Consider the following 21087-nt stretch of genomic DNA (forward strand, 5'->3'; position numbering starts at 1 on the left):
TTTTATAAAGCAGATGTCAGAATGCCTCTTGCCCTTATTGTTTTTATGAATGGTTGACTCAACCGATTGTCCTCTATGATACACAATCACAAAATTGTGGAAAGAGAAAGACTGATAACTGTCCTATTGAGACGCAAAGGTGAATTATTTAATGAAGCACTGCATGGAAAACCAAACTGGAGGGGGGAAGATGTTTTGATGCGTTACACGAGTATGATTTACTCATATTAAAGTGGATGTAAACCCGAAAAAACATTTTTTTTTAATATCATACTGTAGAGTATAAGATTTCCTAACATTTGAGCCCAGTCTTGCCACACAGAGTTAATCCATCTCTGAGCAATCCTCTTTTATTGTTCAGTGAGATAAATCTTGACAAAGTGAGAAAAACTTTGTCAAATCCTCCCCCTTGCTGTGAGTGACAGCCTAAGACACATGCAGTATTTTTTATTTCCCTCCCCCACTCCTTTCTTCAGTAGCTCTGCAAGGATTGGCTGTTCCACACCTCAGCATGATTTGGCATGCTGAAGTCATGTGGTTACTTTCCTGTCTTTTCACTGGATGTTAGAGATCATAGCAGAAGTTCAGTGTAAGAAATACACAGGAGAAAATGCATATTGACAAGGGGAGTGTAGAGGTGGGCGGGGAGTCTACTGACATCACAACTCCACCCACCAAGCTCCAGACAACAGACCCACCCACAGAATCTGCAGTTTTTCGGGTCTCATAACAGACAGAGGGGAGACATTTGACAGGTAAAGATACATGCAGGAGACATTTATATCCTTATAGATAACCCCTATGGCAGTAGTTTAGAAAGGATGACATTGGGTTTACATCCACTTTAAACATGTTTAAAAAGAGCCAATTAACACGATTGTAACCAAAATGTGTTCTTTTACCTGGAAACAAAATTAGTTTATAATTCACCACAATGAGAACAGGACTGGGTTGTCTCATTAAAAGCAGGACTCGGTTTCGCATTAAAAGCAGGACTGGGTTGTCACACTAGGAGCAGGTCTGGGCTGTCACACTGAGATCAGGACCGGGTTGCCACACTACACACAAGAGTGACGACCCACTCTTGTGTGTAGTGCCCAAGGACTGGGCTGTCACACTGAGAGCAGGACTAGGATGTCACACTACACACAAGACTGGGTTGTCACTCTAAGAGCAAGGCTGGGTTGTCACACTACACACAAGACTGGGTTGTCACTCTAAGAGCAGGACTGTGTTGTCACAATGAGAGCAGGACCGGGCTGTCACACTGAGAGCAAGACTAGGATGTCACACTACACACAAGACTGGGTTGTCACACTGAGAGTAAGACTAGGATGTCACACTACACACAAGACTGGGTTGTCACACTGAGAGTAAGACTAGGATGTCACACTACACACAAGACTGGGTTGTCACACTGAGAGTAAGACTAGGATGTCACACTACACACAAGACTGGGTTGTCACACTGAGAGTAAGACTAGGATGTCACACTACACACAAGACTGGGTTGTCACACTGAGAGTAAGACTAGGATGTCACACTACACACAAGACTGGGTTGTCACACTGAGAGTAAGACTAGGATGTCACACTACACACAAGACTGGGTTGTCACACTGAGAGTAAGACTAGGATGTCACACTACACACAAGACTGGGTTGTCACACTGAGAGCAGGACTGGGCTGTCACACTGAGAGCAGGACTGGGCTGTCACACTGAAAGTGAGAGTGGGCTGTTACCCCGAAACTGGATTGTCATACTGCACACAGGCCTGGGTTGGCACACTGAGCACAGGACTTAGTTGTAACACTGACAATGGGACTGTGCTGTCACTCTGAGAGCAGGACTGGGCTGCAACAATGAGGGCAGGACTGGGTTGTCACACTGAAAGAAGGATTGGATTGTCACATCAGGGTTGGGCTGCCACACTAATGCTGCGTACACACGAGCAGACTTTCCAGTGGACTAAGTCCGACGGGATTAGTCCGGCGGACAATTCGATCATGTGTGGGCTCCAGCGGACTTTTTTTTCCCCAAAAGTCAGGCGGACCTAGAAATAAAACATGTTTCAAATCTGTCCGACGGACTCGAGTCTGGTCGAAAAGTCCGCTTGTCTGTATGCTAGTCTGACGGACTAAAACCGACGCTAGGGCAGCTATTGGCTACTGGCTGAACTTCCTTATTTTAGTCATCACGTATGAATCCGTCAGACTTTGGTGTGATAGTGTGTAGGCAAGCCCGTTCATTTGAAAGTCCGGCGGACCTACGCTGTAAAGTCCGTCTGAAAGACTGTCGGACCTAGTCCATCGAAAAGTCCGCCCGTGTGTACGCGGTATGAGAGCAAGACTGGACTGTAACAATGAGATCAGGGTTGGGCTGTTACACTAAAGGTAGTTACACACTGAAAGAAAATCAGGTGAATGATTGTCCGGTTTACCTCGATGGAAATAACGTACGAAAATTCCCGTACGACAAAGGTTTGCGCAGGTAATACGCAGTATTTCATATATGATTTTTCTCGTACAAAAAACATACAAGAACAGTACACATTAAATGAAAATTGTTAGTTCTGTTCATGTACAAAAAAAAATGGAAGTTTGTCCCTTTGGAATTTTCATTGGGAGAAGTCTGAATCCGATGTAAAAAGTTGCGTACACACTACACGAAAATCTCATTGTGTGTACCCTAGTGGAGAGTGGAACTGGGCTGTCACACTGAAAGCAGGATTGAATTGTCACACTGAGCACAGGACAAGGATAGATACAAGATAGAAAGATAAAAAGACAACTAAGATGTTAAAGTGCCATGACTCTTTTTGACACAACAGGCCTCATATATGAAAATGTTGACATGGAAATGTAAAGATGTCACCTCCAGTAACCAATTAGTGGTTTCAATACATGTTACAAACTGTGGGAGACTTGGCATTTGATTGACAGCTGTCGGGGAAAAAAACCTTTACTTTCCTTTATTCCTTATTTTATACATTGATTCAAGGCACCTCAGCTTTTGTCAATGAGAAGCTGGAGTCTGGGAATCCCACCTGAAAAGTGAAATATGAATGTAGCAGGGAGCTGGACATATACATATTCCTGCAATCAGGAGACACTGTGTGGCGTTTCTGCAGGAGGAGCCGTTTTCTTCTAGTGTTGAGTGTGATGCTGACCTGTTACCTTCTTATTCAGGGACAAGGCAGAGCAAACATCTTGGGATATGTAGTCCGTATGGATGGGATTCGCCCCCTGGCTGAATCATCTGGAACTACAACTACCAGCTGGCTGATGAGGAAGAACAGACTGCTGGGGGAGACTATAAGAGGGATGGATTGAGGCCTAGCACGCTATCTTGGGACCGGCGTGGATCTGTATGCAGGGAATCTGTAGAGTATGAGCTGCAGTTGAGTCGCGGCCTGCTCGACCAGCTTTATCCAGCGGATATCTGGAGGGACACCTGTGGACTGCTCCCTTTAGCTGTTCGGCGGCAGCCTGGAGGCCGCTCTTATTCCATCCATCCTGCAGAGGCTTCAGATTCGGATGAGCCATGGTGCAGTGTGGCAGAGGCTGGATGTCATCCCTTGAGCCACATTCCTGAGAGATCATCATCTTCACCATCATCATGACCACCATCATCATCATTATCATCATCTCCTGTTCCAGTGTGGTGAGTGGGCGATAACCGAGTCTTATAGACACTGTATATAGACACCATTGTCTTTTGTACCATTATCATCTTCAATTGCAAGGATCTAAACTAAAACATCATAGACACTATATACAGACATCTTTACTCTCCATTGTTTTCCTGTTGCTTGTAGTTCCACAGAAATCAATATCTTTAAGTTAGTGATCACTGTGAATTTAGTTACAAGTTAATTTACACAGGAAGATTGTTTGCTGTTATTCACAACTGATTAATTCAGCTACTTTGCTTTGCCATCCAAAGTCTCCTTTCCTGCAATTAAACATCAAAGAGCTAGATGAAGATCAACCGGATTGCCACACAGCAACACAGAACTACTTTCACCTCCCTCCCCACTTCAGGGATTTGTTTTACTGAAGCTCATACAGCTATAACTCACCAAGAACTCCCTGAAAGAGTAGGTTGAATTGCAATACAGTTTCTCCTTGCTAAAAGTTGTACTTGTTATTTACTGTTCTGCATTTATGTATAAAGGAGCAGTAGAGAGGGGTCTGACACTCAGAGGAGCCATTCCTCTGCTCTTCTGTAGCCTGTTCACATTGGCATTGGATATGCTTGGCTGTGTACTGAGATTATAGCTCTTACTGTTAAATGTGCAATATTTTATATGTAATTGCCATTTGATTATTGATTAGGTTTCCTTTAAGGGATACCATTCTAAACTACTGTAAAAGTCCAAGTTGCTCACCTTTAAATGTCTTTATCTTAGCAGTTAACATACCTTCTGGTTTACCACAGTTGTGTTTCTTTTCTACTGCTGTGTTTTGCACTAATACTGCATATTAGGTGTGCCAGAGGGGTTGGGACTGTTCTTGGGGTTGAGAGGCAGAGTACGGAACCAAATATACTTAAGCGGCTCCTCCGGGGGTAGCGCTACATGAACTTACGGGAAATCTGGTGGGTCAAATGCAGACTTAATGACCCCAGCGTAAATGGCCAGAATGGAAAGGATCACACAGCCCAGGAACACAAGAGCAAACTTGTTGACATATTTCACTCCCACAAAGACTACGAGGGCCATACAGCTAAGTACACATGTGCCATATACACGCATGTTATTCAGGAGGGCAGCAGCTTCTTCACTGGCTTCTTGAGCTTTAAAGATGGCCATACTAGGAAAGATATACGTCTGGTAAACAAAACAAAAAAAATTAATCAGATTTACACTGTAGCAAGTGCCCATCCATCATAATGCAAACTTCAGTTCCACCTCAAAGTGACCATGTCAGACTCTAAAAATATCCAAATGACATTTCCTTGCAACAGAAGAGCTAATAAACTTACCTCTCCAGCAGCCCAGTTATCCTACCTTTGCTATTTTCCAATACTACAGCCTCCATCAGACTTTTCAGCATTCAACAATTCCAGGACCTCTATATCACTACAAGAGCAAGCAGGGACATAGGGGGTCAGATGATGATGGAACTATAGTGTGTGGGGGGGGACACAAGCATCCAGCATTCCCGGAAGTGCTGAAGGCAGAAGAGTATGACGGAAGCGGCAGTGTTTGAACAAGGGGAAGGTAGAAGACACTGGCCATCAGTAAGTATCAAAGTCCTTCTACTGCATGGAACTAGCATTAGGATTTTTAGGCGACTGGCAGGGTTGCTTTAATCCTATAGCTGAACATAATCATAACCCTCTGACCCCATAATCAACCTTAAGCCACCCCATAACCAAAAACCCTTAAAACCCATACTCACTTTGCCTTTGCCAAAACATGAGGCCAGTCTATACCAGGATCTCCTACCCAGTTCCTTTCCCAAAAGCAAGCACTACCATGTTTCAAAGCTAAATGAATTGAGACCAACCTGCAGTGTTTTTGCAACACTTCATTGTTGGTAATCCCTATCAAATCGGAGCCATCGATGGTTGTGCTTATCTCCCTGTGCTTTAACTGTGACCATAAATCTGACAATAAAATTATGAACCAAGATCCATGGACACTGGGCTGATCTCCTCTTGCCATATATGCTGTATTATTGCCCATTACTATTAAAGATGACCCTTTCCTGTATCCAAAAAGCCCCCCAACATGCCCAGTTAGAGATAGACAAGAATCACTACCATAATCAATAGGAGATGTCCGAGGATAGTCAAAACAGTTACTTATTTCAGCTGTTACTCACAATAAGGATCTCAATGGTCCCCAGGATGTACATGGCTCCGGCAAATGTAGTTCCCAGGTAAAAGCACAGACCCACAGCGCCTCCAAACTCCGGGCCCAGCGAGCGAGAAATCATGTAATATGAACCTCCAGCTACAGATAGACAAGAGTCTCAGGTACACATACTGAAGAACATGGTTATAACACTGTACAATTTTATCACTGCAGCATACCTCATACCACTGCAGTAATTATCAATGCATTGCATTCTAATAGCACTGCACCCAGGTACTGCTGTACTTAAAGTATGAGGCTTCTGTTTTAAATACTCTACAACTATTCTACATTATAACACAAAATATTAGAAATAACACTTTCTATGCTAATACCTTAAGACATATTGCTACATCAATTACTATTGTGCTGTAGGCATCATAGAGGTTTTCCTCAATTTTATATAAAATAGCTAAGCAACTGCTCCCCATGTAGCAATATATAGAGGGATCTCTGCCTTCCACACACCCCAGGAGCCCTGACTCAAGTTGTTACCTGCAGCAACACTACGGGTGATAAACGGCACTGCAGCACATCCTTTCACATAACATAACAGCCACATTACTGCATATCTGAAAGGGCAAACTTAGTCCACCAAGGGAATGTAAACTGGGCAAGGAACATAGTTAACCCTCCATGTTACTAGGCTGGAGGTATCTAGCAGGGGTCTGCTTTTGGTTAAAGTGGTAAATTCCTTTAATTATCAAATACATAACTCCATCAGTAGCTATACCCCTATATTTATGGATAGCGCTTGTGGACATAGGCCTATGCCATGTGCTTCCCCTCTAACTCAGCTATGTTGAATTTTATCACCATTCGGTGGAAATAAGCCCAGCTTAAGCAGACAAGAAAAAAAGGAGCAACTGACTTTTAAGATAAATGCAAGGCCAAAGAACTATCATAATGTAAAAAGTTGGCAGAGCGTAGACGCTATGCTCCATCAGAGAGGAACCACAGGACAAGCACCTGTGTGCACGTAGCCTTAATCTGATTGATGCAAAGCGTCTGCATCGAGTATAAAGTCTCCAACACCCCCACACACACTGCTTCTGCATCCAGCAGTACTGTGTACCCCCACCCCAAATCCCTCCCACGCACTGCATCTCCCATTTATTTTCCATCTCTGAAATTCCCCCTACCTGGCACAACTCCATTGGTAGCGATGGCGCTCATTGAGATAGCAGTCAGCATGGTCTGCAGAGCAAACACAGGTAGGCGCCATGAGCCTGTACCCAACGCATAATGGAAGGGAGATGATGACAGGAGCAGTGCATCATAAGGGGGGAGACATGAGACGCAATGCATCATGGGAGGATAAAGAAGCAGTGCACCAATGAAAAGAATTTGTCTCAGGTACAGTGCGTGGTAGGGTGAAGATGTCAGACGCAGTGTAATGTGGAGGGGTTTTTTGGTGCAGTGCACAGTGGGAGAAAATGGTATAAAATGCAGTGCACAATAAGAGGATGTGATACTAGATGCAGTTCACACTCAAACTAAAATTGCCCGAGATGCAACACCCTCTTAGACAACATGACCTGAGATGTAGTGCACACAGCCAGCTTATGTAAAGAGTCAGCTCACCCAAAAGTGACATAGCCGTTATGGTGGGATCCTAGGTAGCTGAATACCTACTGGCTTCTTATATTGCTCGGAGACTCTGGCAAAGAGAATATTGTTCCAAACGCCTATCACTACAATTGCCATGAGCATCTCCCAGTGGCTGTAGAATCTGGAATTATTTTAACTATGAAAAAATGCACCTGGTGGAGTTCTCCATAGGACTGTGGTGAAAACTCAACATCAAGTTCTCCAAAAGAAGCCAGTGGGGGGATTCAACCCAACACCAAGGTCCTCTGATAACTGAAATATCAGTTTTGGGTGTATTGACTCTTTAATAAGGCAAACAGCAATGTGCAATGTGCAGTAACCCACAGCAACCAATTACAATGTGTAATAGTTCTAAACTGATGAAGGGTGAAATCTGATTGGTTGTTATGACATACTTTATCACATTAACATTGCTCTTTGCACTGACTTGTTAAATAAGCCCATTGATGCAATATCAGGTGCAGTCCAACCTCAGACCATGTGATCTGAACTGCAGTGCACCCTCATTAGGAGCATGGTGCATCATACTGTCAGTACTATGACCTGTCCAGAAAGTCTGAATGTGATTGGCCACTGTGGTGAAATACTTGCAGTTCATAGTGCTGACAGTCTAATATCACACCAGGCCCTGTTTTCATTTGACAAAGTGCACTTTCACAGGATATGAGATCAAATGCAGCATACGGTCGGGGGTGGGGGGGGGAGTATGATTTCAAATGCAGTGGAAGATGTAATATCAGATGGGGTGCACAGCTGAAAGATAGTTGGGCTTGTTTAAAAAAAAAAGCCAAGTGCAATAACCTACAACCAATCACATAGCCTGTTAGATGCTTCTTACTGCTGACTGTAGGTCAAATATGGCTGCTAAGCTATTGCACTTTATACATTGCGCAGCTTTATTAAACAAGCCTAAAACCGTCAGTAGTGCACAGATTAAACAGACTGGGATGATTTTTTTTTTTTTTTACGGAAGCATGAAATAGCCAGTGATTAACTAATCAGACAGCGTGGGTGGCTGTAGGATATTCAGACAGTCAAAATATGTGATACTGTGTCAGTCACAGCAGATGTTAGAGGATACTGCTGAATCGGGGTGTGCGGTGAGTAATTGGATTTTATATCAAGCACAGAGAACACTTACAGTGATGTCCCAATTCAGTACACAGTCAGAAGATGTAGCATGTACAGAGGGAGGACTGATCGTGTGACCATGCAACACACAATGGACAGTCAAATGATCTAATATCGTATGAAGTGCACAAAACTGACAAAGAATGAACTGTAGTCACAAAAAGTCATGTCAGGCACTGATGATGTGAGATGAGAAACGGAGGATGGGATAAAGAGAGGTAACAATGGAACATAAAATGGGATATTGCACTCGTGTGATGTCAGGGGATGGGGAGCAAGATCAGACAAGGAGAATGCAGCTTTACATTAGGATGCAATATTGGACGTGAAAGATAGGCAATCGCGCTGGTAATGTCATGCCTCTAAGAATGTAATTGAAACAATAGGCTCAACCCACTAAGCCTTAACAGATTTGCTATAACGATCATTATTTTCAGCCACGTGACTGCTATTTTCAGATATCATTGGCTAAAAAAAAAACGGTCGTGATGGCAAACACATAGATCATTTGGAGGAACTGTCCCTATTTTGTCCATCTTTTCTCCTTAGTGGTTAGTGGCCGCTAATTGCACTTGTGAATGTGGCCTAATACTACACCTGTGATCACATGTAGACTTGGAGCTCTGCTCAAAGCTAGAGGATAGCAGGTGTCCCTACCGGTATTCAGGCATCAGACACTAATTCAGAAGTGTGGACATATGTGGGGTAAGACGGCACTCAAAACCATCCCAGCTGCTTCAGATGTTGATATGGCTGTGTATGTCTCCAGCCAGCGCTGCTCCAGCCACGCCCCCTGACACGTTTCTCCATGCCTACCTCTGTGACCAAGCCCCAGTAGGCGGGGAGAAACATGTCAGGGGGCGTGGCTGGAGCAGCGCTGGCTGAGGCCATACACAGCGATATCTACATCTGAAGCACTGGGTCAGTTTTGGGCAGCGCCTTACCCCACACACTTATACTACACCTATCATCCAAACTCTAAACTGTTTTTGAAAAGTAGAAAGGAGAAGTAGAGGTGAGGAACTGCACTTGTTGGTTTAGCCAATCAAGTTTGTGTATTTAATCATCATGTCCATGTATTTGGAGCAACGGGAGGAGGGTGGGGGGGTGGAGGGCATATGCCTTCATACTTTCTGTCCCCTTTATTTCATTTCAGAAGTTAAAAGGTATGCAAATAATGATTGTCATTAGTGAACTCAGCCCGATATCTTACACATATAAGGCAGAAGACACAGGCCCATAGCAACCTATCAGAGGTCTATCTGAGGCCTATCAGTGGTCCTATTTACTCAATTGGCTGCTCTAGTAAAACCAGAAGTAAAACCTAGAAAAAGGTTTGCTGTTCTAGTAAAACCTGAAGTCTTGTTGCGATTTGAAATGTCACATCACTGCTCCCCTCTATAATAGACCCAAGACTTTTTACACTCAGGCCTTGAGAGCAGAAGTAAATCTGGTGCTTTTATCTAGGGTTGGTGGTGCCTCCTGCATTTGGTGTCCTGGGTGGTGGGTTTGTTCAAGGGAGCAATATAAATAAACAAGCACTGCATCTGAGTGCTTCAATTTGTTGAGCCATCTGGCTCAATACAAATCTTCTACAGTGATCCTTTGACAGGTCACCAACACACCCTAAGCTCCTCATTTCAATGCTAATGTAGATGCGGCCTAAAAGGGTATGATGTCCCACACTGCATACAAGCTATATGTGCCCCCATCTTGCAGTAGATGTTTTTTTTTTTTTTCAATAAAATTTCTTATGTCCATCAAAAGCCAACGGAATCATTAACTGCTTAACCCCTTCACTGCCAGAGCCGTTGTTGTGGTTTTTTTTTTTGGTTTTTTTTTGCACCTGTGTTTAAAAAAAAAATACTTTATTCCTGAAGATGGTTTATTTTTCAGTAATAAATTAAATATTTTAATTTTGTTTTAATTTTAAATTTGGCTACCACTGGTAGTGTTTGAACTGTTTTTTGTTCTTGATGGTCTGAAGGTCTCATGTGTTGGAACCGGGCTGTTTTTGTCATAAATGGGTTGTCATTATTCTGCAGGGTGAGGTGGAAGTGCTCTGTTTTCCCCTATAGGGGATCTCATGCATGATATGATCAGTTCCGTTATACTTCCGCTATAAAAAGCATAATGATGATGTCATGCGCCAGCCCCCGATCCCAGATGATACCTTCTAAGGGGAAGCGTATCAGGCGGAGCTAACAGTGTGACATCAGCATGCACGGACCGATCATCAATCACTGCGGCCATAGTTATTGGGAACTGTACACCAGTTTTACTCTGAAGGTACAATACTTTCTTATTAAATCTTTTAAGCAGTAAAGCACTATGAGCTCTCTTCCTTATTTTTGATAAGCATGTACAGTTGTGCTCATAGGTTTACATACCCTGGGAGAATTTATGATTTCTTGGCCATTTTTCAGAGAATATGAATGATAACACAAAAACATTTCTTTCACTCATGGTTAGTGTTTGGCTGAAGCCATTTATTATAAATCAACTGTGTTTACTCTTTTTAAATAATAATGGCAACATAAACTACCCAAATAACCCTGATCTAAAGTTTACATACCCTGGTGATTTTGGCCTGATAACAGGCACACAAGTTGACACAAAGGGGTTTGAATGGCTATTAAAGGTAACCATCCTCACCTGTGATCTGTTTGCTTGTAATTAGTGTGTGTGTGTATAAAAGGTCAATGAGTTTCTGGACTCCTGACAAAACCAGTGCTGCACTGACGTTTCTGGATTCTGAATCATGGGGCAAACAAAAGAATTGTCAAAGGATCTGCAGGAAAAGGTAGTTGAACTGTATAAAACAGAAATGGGATATAAAAAGATATCCAAGAAAAAAAGAATGCCAATCAGCAGTGTTCAAACTCTAATCAAGAAGGGGAAAATGAGGGGTTCTGTTGAAACGAAACCACCATTTCAACTGCCAGGAAAATTGTTCGGGATGCAAAGAAAACCCACAAATAACTTCAGGTGAAATACAGGACTCTCTGAAAACATGTGGTGTGGCTGTTTCAAGATGCACAATAAGGAGGCACTTGAAGAAAGATGGTCTGCATGATCGAGTCGCCAGAAGAAAGCCATTACCACGCAAATGCTACAAAGTGTCCCGTTTACAATAAGCCAAACAGCACAGAGTCAAGCCTCAAACCTTCTGACACAAAGTAATTTGGAGTGATGAGACCAAAATTTAGCTTTTTGGCCACAACTATAAACTCTACATTTGGAGAGGAGTCAACAAGGCCTATGATGAAAGGTACACCATTCCTACTGTGAAACATGGAGGTGGATCGCTGATGTTTTGGAGATGTGTGAGCTACAATGGCACAGGAAAATTGATAAAAATTGTTGGCAAGATGAATGCAGTATGTTATCAAAAAATACTGGAGGAACATTTGCATTCATCAGCCAGGAAGCTGAGCATGGGATGTACTTGGACATTCCAACATGACAAAAAATACAAGGTGAAGTGGATCTGTCATTGGCTACAGCAGAATAAAGTGAAGGTTCTGGAGTGGCCATCTCAGTCTCCTGACCTCAATATCATTGAGCCACTCTGGGGAGATCTCAAATGTGCAGTTCATGCAAGACAGCCCAAGAATTTACAGGAACTGGAGGCTATTTGCCAAGAGGAATGGGCAGCTTTACCATCTGAGAAGATAAAGAGCCTCATCCACAAATACCACAAAAAACTTCAAGTTGTCATTGATCTTAAATGGGGCAATACATGGTATTAAGAACTGGGGTATGTAAACTTTTGATCAGGGTCATTTGGGTAGTTTCTGTTGCCATTATTATTTAAAAAGAGTAATCACAGTTGATTGATGAAAAATGGCTTCAAACACTAACCATGAAGAAAGAAATCATAAATTCTGCCAGTGTATGTAAACTTATGAGCACAAATGTATTTGTGAGAGTCGGAGGGCGGAATACACCAGGGTATCTAGGGACTGTTCAGGAGCAAGTTGTGGTTCTCCAAAGAGGAATATTCCGAAGCTTATGATCTCCTTTGAGGAATATTATCGTCTGGTAAGCAGCAAATTTGACCTTACATTTTTTATGGAGTTTCACTGGTCTCCCTTCCCTCTATCTGGGAAAACCTGCAATGGGATTTTCGGCCTGCAAGGGGGAAGCGGAGTCTGGATGTGTTTATGTGCAGGGGGACACATGTACAGTAGCTGGGTTGCATGCAAGTAATTGGGTGGTTGTACAGCCACCTGATCACTTCCATCTTACAGCCACACAATCGGCTTCTCAGATTTACGCTCATTCCTAGTTGCTGTAGCAGCTTGGAGTGTGTGTAAAACCCCCTACTGTTGCCAACATATGGGGGCAGCAAAAGGGTCAAAGCCCAACTCCATGCACAAGAAAAAAAATACCCTTACAATGGGGCTCCTTCACATTATAAGGGTTAAAGGCTCATTTTTGACCTAGGGGTAGAGAAATAAGGTGTAATACTTAGCTAATCCCTTGCTTCATTAGGATCCCTCTAGCAACAGGACGCGTTCCACATGGCTTCCTCTCTAAGATACTTCAGGGTGTCGTCACACTCCTACCTCCTCCATGTACAATGCAGGATTATATATTTACATCAGCCATTATGATGCCATCATCAAGCCAGGATGTAAATACAGTGGACATTATCCATTATTATTAATGGCCTGTGGTGTGCGGGTGATAAATCCTTGTGCATAAAAGCATTCATGCTGGCCATGGCAGCTCACATTCCTTTTAGGGTTTTATAACCAGCAATGAATGACAGCCATAAGCTGATTGCTGCTCTAGCCAGCAAGAACTCTTTTCATGCATGCAGCTAGCTGATATCAAACAGACGCAATCAGTGAATTAAGATCACACACTGACAGTTGGCATGGCAACTGACACAGTCATCAGACACTGTCAGCTACTCTGATCAAAGATATTGGCGACAACACAAAGGAATGTTGCTTGGTAAATTCATAATTCATCTGTGAATTTCTACCGACTGTCTTTCACTAACTGCTATGTGTGATTCAACAGACCTATTTTGGTGCAAATACTCCTTTTTTGTTATCCTTGAAACTGACACTGTTATTTAGAAAGCTGGCGTTCCAACACTAATAAGGAGAAGATATTCATCATCCTAACGGAATATGGGTGGAATATACGTAGGCTAGAAGCACTTGCACTTCAATAATAGTTAAAGCAAACATTTTAATCAGGGAAATGTATCCTTAAAGTGACACTAAAGGTTTTTTTTTTTTTTTTTTTTAAATAACAAACATATACTTACCTCCACTGTGCAGTTCATTTTGCACAGAGTGGCCCTGAACCTGCTCCTCTGGGGTCCCTCGGGAGCCAATGGCTGAGATGCTATCAATCTATCCATAGGTGTGTGCCTGGGCACACCCTAATCACCCCGTGTGGTGCATTTTTCCAATGTTTAGTCCCCTGATATTTCACCAAATAAAAAAAAAAAATCTATTTTTTTCTCCTAAAAAAATGTAAAAAATTATTAAAATAATATTGTAACTGCCCTACTGACACCACCAATATCTGCCCTAATGACACCATTCACTGCTCTACTGACACCTTTCCTATATATACACATGCACACACATATGTTTGAGCTTTGGGGTGCACACCCTAATGCAATAGGCTGCGCACACCTATGAATCTATCCAATCAACAGCCGAGAACCCCGGCCAGAGAGGCAGCGCATCCCCGTGGGTCAAGTTCGAGGGGTCAGGTAAGTACAACGGGGATCTGGGGGGCCGGTCACTGGCAGGTGTTTTTTCACCTTAATGCATAGGATGCATTAAGGTGAAAAAACACGAACCTTTACAACCCCTTTATATTGTATGCAAGCCCTAAATCAAAAATGATGTGCGCCCTGTAGTGATGTAGCCGCTGGCAAGAGGCAGTGCTTGGCAGGCGGCATGCTACCTGAGACACTCCGGAAGTGCTGGATAGCAGTGACGCCTCAAGCTCTTCAAGAAAGCAAAATCTAAAGTTTAATATCCTTATAGTTTGCCTTCCCTGGTACCGAACTTTAAAGGAACACCTCATATCTGTACTGTAGCAGCTCAGCATCCCAGGGCACCTCTAAAGTCCCTACAGGTTCTAGGGTGAATATTAACCTTTCCAGTTGTCAGCATTTGCATAGGCATGCCCCTCCTTGGAAGGACTTTTTAGAGGCAGGAGGGGATCTGCTTATTCTCTCAATACCAAAAGATTTGTTTTTTTTTCTTCCACTACTGATATTCTATTGCGGGCTGATAACATCATTTTTGTGGACTGAGTGGTGTCAGCCATGGCCAGTTTTATTTTTATAAACCCCACCCCCTACCCTATTCTCCAGAACATGCAAAAGTTTTAGGTGTAAAAGTACCATGCAAAAGTTTTAGGTGGGTGTGAAAAAATGCTGTCAATTAAGAATGCTTCAAAAATAGAAGTATTAATAGGTTGTTGTTATCAATTAACAAAATGGAAAGCAAATAAACAGAAGAGAAATCCAAATCAAATCAATATTTCGGTTGACTACCCTTTCTCTTCAAAACAACATCAATTCTTCTATGTACACTTGCACGCAGTTTTTGAAGGAACTAGGCAAGTAGGTTGTTCCAAACATTTTGGAGGATTAACCACAGATCTTCTGTGGATGTAGGCTGCTTCAGATCCTTCTGTCTCTTCATGTAATCCCAGACAGACATGATGATGTTGAGATCAGGGCTCTGTGAGAGTCAAACTATCACTTCCAGGACTCCTTTTTCTTCTTCACCCTGAAGATTTTTCCAGTGGCTGTATGTTTGGGGTCGTTGTCCTGCTTCAGAATAAATTTGGGGCCATCCACATGTCTGCCTGATGGTATGGCATAATGGATAAATATTGATCCTGACAAAATCTCCAACTCTATTTGCAGAAATGCAGCCCCAAATTTAGAAAGAACCTCCAGTATGCTTCACTGCTGCCTGCAGACACTCATTATTGTACCGCTCTCCAGCCCTTCGGCAAACAAACTGCCACCTGCTACAGCCAAATATAAAATATTTTGACTCATCAGTCCAGAGCACCTGCTGCCATTTTTTTGGCATCCCAGTTCCTATGTTTTCGTGCATAGTTGAGTTGCCTAGCCTGGTTTCCGGAGGTATGGCTTTTTGGCCGCATTTCTTCCATGACTATTCTGGCCAGACTTCTCCAGACAGCAGATGGGTGTACCTGGGTCCCAGTCGTTTCTGCCAGTTCTGTGCTGATGGCACTGCTGGACATCTTCCAATGTTGAAGGGAAGAAAGCATGATGTGACTTTCACCTGCTGTAATAAGTTTCCTTGGCCAACCACTGCATCTACGGTCCTCAACACTACCTGACATTGTGCAAGCGTACAAGTGTAATGCCGCGTACACACGGTCGGACTTTTCGTCTACAAAAGTCCGACAGCCTGTCCGACAGACTTCCGGCGGACTTCCGGCGGACTTTCGGCGGACTTGCAGCAGACTTTGTAACGAACGGACTTGCCTACACACGACCACACAAAAGTCCGACGGATTCGTACGTGATGACGTACACCGGACTAAAATAAGGAAGTTCATAGCCAGTAGCCAATAGCTGCCCTAGCATGGGTTTTTGTCCGTCGGACTAGCACACAGACGAGCGGATTTCGGGGTCCGTCGTAGTTACGACGTAAAGATTTGAAGCATGTTTCAAATCTAAAGTCCGTCGGATTTGAGACTGAAAAAGTCTGCTGAAAGTCCGGAGAAGCCCACACACGATCGGATTACCAGCCAGCTTTAGTCCGTCGGCGTCCGTTGGACTTTTGTAGACGAAAAGTCCGACCGTGTGTACGCGGCATAAGAATTGATGCCGGTTTGAAGCCAAAGGGTAGTCACCAAATATTGATTTGATTTAGATTTTTCTCCTTATCACTCACTTTGCATTTTGGAAATTGATAAAAATAAACAATTAAAATATATATTTTTCAAAGCATTCTTACTTCACAAAATGCCTTCAAACCTTCTTCAAACTTTTGCACAGTATTGTAAAAGATTATCGTTCTTTAGTCCCAAGAACTAGAAACTAGGAGGATAAATTAGACTCCATAAGGTAACACAGACACAGTACAGCTCTGAATTTCTGGCAGGATTTGGAACAGATATAACAGAACACTTTCAATTGTATATTTAACAGATGAAACTTGAGCAAATAAAGGAGGTTCATTGTTAGGGTTTCCATAAGTTTTACATTTTCATATAAAAGAAAATATGTAAAAAAGTGTTCAACAAAGAGACTGAGGCTGGGTTCACACTAGTGTGAATTGGATGCAGGTTTCCCCCCATACAATTTGCACAGTAGGAGATTGTGACCGGCTCTATATGGAGCTGGATCACATATCTCTGCAGCAGCTCCAGTGTGATTTGCCCTGTGCGTCTTTTGGTCCATTTCAGGTCCAAATTCAGTCAAAAATTCAGACTGAAATCGGACCTGAAACGATGAACGAGGACTCCTGCTGTGAGCCGCTGCATGCTCATATGTGAACCCAGCTTACTGTAAGGGCCCGTTCACACCATGAGCAGTGACCTGAATTTTTATGCATCCGATCAATGCAGGTGACGTAGAAAACAATGTCCTTCTTTACGCCTTGTTCACACAACAGTGTTATGTACATGTCTGTTGTGTTAAAATGCAACTTGTCTGCCTTTTAATGCAGGTAAATGCAATGCAACTCGACTGAAAGCAAAGATAAATAGTTGTTAATATTTTGACCCTTCCGGGGACCTGTCACTTCACAACCGATGAAAAAAGCATGCCAACGCATAATGTAACAAAGTGCAACGTGCATGAAAATGTATGTCAAATGTGCATCAACACACATACATTTTGGAAGCACTGCAGTGAGTTTTTACATGCAGCATGGTGTGAAAGGTCCCTCAAGGTAAGATCTTGGTCATAGACCCTGTGTTGTATCTGAAGATCCAGCATCTCAAGGTCAAACATTGACCCAGATTCCCAGATATGGTGACAATGGTACTGGTTTATATCTCCTACATTACATACAACAATGGAGGAGTACAATCAACTAGACTTGTTCCATGACTGCTCTGTAAATTGTTCTCATCATTTGACTCTGTGTATGGAGACATTATTAGTCAGTTACTCTATTTGTGCCACAGTGCAGGTGTCCTTAATTAATCTGATCATATAATCACCTTACTGCACTGAGCTCTCACAAGACATCTTAAGCGGAAAGGCTCTCCTACAAGATTATTAGGTCACGTAGATAGTGGATTAGGGAATCAAGTCTTCTGCTTTTGTTGAAGCAGTCCTGGCTAACTGTTCAGGTCTCTATGCATGAAGAGGCAAACCCAAGTCACAAGTACTGCAATAGTCATTTGCTATTTTATTAGCCAGGGACACTAAGGCCCCTTTCACACTGGGGCGGTTTGCAGGCGTTATTGCGCTAAAAATACCGCCTGCAAACCGCCCCTAAACAGCCTCCGCTGTTTGTTCAGTGTGAAAGCCCGAGGGCTTTCACACTGAAGCGGTGCGCTGGCAGGACGGTAAAAAAAGTCCTGCCAACCGCTTCTTTGGAGCAGTGAAGGAGCGGTGTATTCACTGCTCCTAAACCGCTCCTGCCCATTGAAATCAATGGGACATCGCGGCCATACCGCGGTAATACCGCGGCTATAGCCGCGCTGTACGAGCAGATTTAACCCTTTTTAAACCGCACCGCTAGCGGCCTAATACAGCCGCAAAAACGACGGTAAAACAGCGCTAAAAATAGCGCTGTTTTACCACCGACGCCCCCACCGCCCCAGTGTGAAAGGGGCCTTAGACATGGGATTCCTGCTAGTGTGATTGTACTACTAAAATCGCATGTAATAGGTCATTTTTAAAGGCTAACTCCACCTTTAAGACCATGTTACATGTTGCACCCATATTAAGGGTGCATCATGTAACATGGGGGCAAGCAGATCCCCCCACACCCCCAATTACCGATCTTCCCCGATATTGTGTGGGGGTCACTCATCATTCAGGAGTTGAACTTGTTATTCTCAATATAATAAAGATGTGGTGATCGTTGTCCGCCCTCACAATCCACTGACGCTTCCTCCAGTTTAGTAACTGAAAGCCAATACCTTAAGCTGGAGGAAGAGTCTGCAGGAACCTGGCATTGCACCCATGATCCACTGATTGCGGTTGCAATGCTTTTCAGGCTCATTTGCAACAAAAAGTAATAAATACACTTTTTTCTGCAAATCTAATAATTTTTCTCACTATATTTGGTTGTTTATATTTATGACACCCGCCTTAAATAGAAAACATATTCACGGATACTGTTATATATTAGGAATATATTAATTTCATGTAGTACCACAAGTGGTAGCACACACCTTATTTTAACATTTGTTGTAAGCAGCGCCAATTTCCCTTCCCTTGATTATTAATTCTGGAACTATATTAATGACTGGACCATCAGTTAAAAATGTATTTGCCATATATTACATTTTCTGTCCTGGGTTTAGATATGGTTTAATAGCTAGAAATTGCTACACATACTGTACTGCCACATGTAGTAGCAACTAATAGCACAAATTTAGAGCAATATTATTAAAATGTATAACATTTTATTAAAATGTAGATTTATGTAATAGGCTGATTTACAGCTGAATTCTAGACAGATATAAATTATATTTAATACACAATTAAATATATTTTTTAAATGCAAGCAGTGTAACTATCTGAATTTGATCTGATATCAGCCTTATGCAATCCCTGTGCAGCAAGGCTGGAATGTGAGAGGAAGAAGCAGTAAAAGGAGCCGATCAGTTTATGTGCTGACAAGAGGCATGCTGATAGGAGAAAAGAGCAGAGAGTCAGAGAGATGAGCTCATCACTCTGCTGCTTCTCCATTCAATGTCCAGTCACAGTCTGGGGTGGGTCCAGGACCTTGACTCAGAGGAAGTGTCTCCTGGACTGAAAGTTGTCTGCAGAACAACAATTTTTTCCAACTGGGAAATCTTTCTGGATGCCATTTCTCTCACTTTACATAACAAGAAGTGAAAGGGCCAAAACAAAAGAAAATAGTTTCAGCTTTAGGCATTCTTTAAAAAGTATATCAAGTCAAAACATTTTCTTCTAGTTTTGGATAGGATGTAAAAGGATTAGAACTCCTGATGGGTTTTCATAGCTCCCAACTGTCCCCGATTTAGTGGGACTGTCCCTCATTTGGAACACAGGCCCTCTGTCCCTCTTTCCTCCTCATTTGTCCCTCATATTGGCCATATATATATATATATATATATATATATATATATATATATATATATATATATATATATATATATATATAAAATTGTATATAAAATGCACTTTTTATCTACCAAAAAAGTGTTTCCCAGAGCTAAACCTTTCATCCAATGTCTAAACTACTGCATCTGTAAATTCCAAAAGCCAATATAAAGGAATAGTAGTGATAAAAAAGCACTTGAGGGTTTAAGCAATCTTTTTTTTTTTTTAACAATTCTCCTTTAAGGCGGGCATGGCTGAGGAGGTGTCCTATGCCTGCATACTTTTGTTAATGGGTGTCCCTCATTCCCATCTCAAAAAGTTGGGAGGTATGGGTTTTTACTCTTATCCAAGACTCTGTGAGAGATTTCCCCTCATTTCCCTTTACTTCCTTCCTATTGCAAACTCAAAACAGGAAAAAAAAGACAAAATTTAACCAAAGTTATGGGAAATACCCTTTTAGACAAAAAAACATATTTTATTTTGTACACTTAATATTACATGCCTCAAAAACTGCCATTACTTTTTTAAAAATAAAAAAATATATATAAAGCCTAACAATAAACATATCTTATTTGAATCCTTTTGCTCTGTTAAATATACCATGAAAAGCATTTTGTTATGTTTGTGCAGTAAGTGAAAAGATAGTTGGTAAAATCTAGTGAGCTCCTAACTTCCTGTAGACAGCAAACAACGCTGCACTGAAATTGTTATCAGCCCTGCATGAATTCTCTCTGTGAGCTACAAAACACCTCCCCATGTTAGGGGAATGATGAGTGGGGAGGGTGTTTTGTAGCCGGAACAAAAAAAGGGGTACTAAATAAGTAACCAAAGGTCGGACTTTAGAGACATGGAAACAATGGAGAAATAACAAAAATAACGTTTATTGAAAAAAGTACATTGTATAATCACAGTGTTCAAAAGATTAAAAATCATATAAGATGATAGAATTTGTACAATGAGCCCTTGTTCTTGACGCGTTTTGCAGTTAGGCTTCTTCAGGACACGATCAAGGTTCAGAGACATAACAAAAAAGAAAAAAGGGAGAGCGAATCTCACTATCTTATGATGGGCTAGGCCTCATGTACAAATCTCCAATAGCCGGAAGGTTACCAGGGGCATATTCGTCCGTCTTAGTTTTCATATCCTTCTCCTATGGGCATTGTATGTTAGTTGGGCTGTATTACATGCCACTAGCGTTATTG

The 21087-nt window shown here is 42.2% G+C and overlaps 1 protein-coding gene across 2 annotated transcripts in view; it reads right to left on the reverse strand.

The window, feature by feature from the left end:
* SLC12A5 (solute carrier family 12 member 5) overlaps positions 1-21087 on the reverse strand; it is a 139572-nt gene that overhangs the window by 59978 nt on the left and 58507 nt on the right. For both annotated transcript variants that reach the window (XM_073606256.1, XM_073606255.1), the window contains exons 5-7: positions 7005-7059; positions 5831-5961; positions 4589-4830 (exon numbers count right to left, since the gene is read on the reverse strand). In XM_073606256.1, coding sequence (XP_073462357.1) covers positions 4589-4830; positions 5831-5961; positions 7005-7059 — 428 coding nt within the window. The remainder of the gene's footprint in view (positions 1-4588; positions 4831-5830; positions 5962-7004; positions 7060-21087) is intronic.

Source organism: Aquarana catesbeiana, linkage group LG12 (assembly GCF_042186555.1).
Source record: "Aquarana catesbeiana isolate 2022-GZ linkage group LG12, ASM4218655v1, whole genome shotgun sequence".
Classification (NCBI taxonomy): domain Eukaryota; kingdom Metazoa; phylum Chordata; class Amphibia; order Anura; family Ranidae; genus Aquarana; species Aquarana catesbeiana.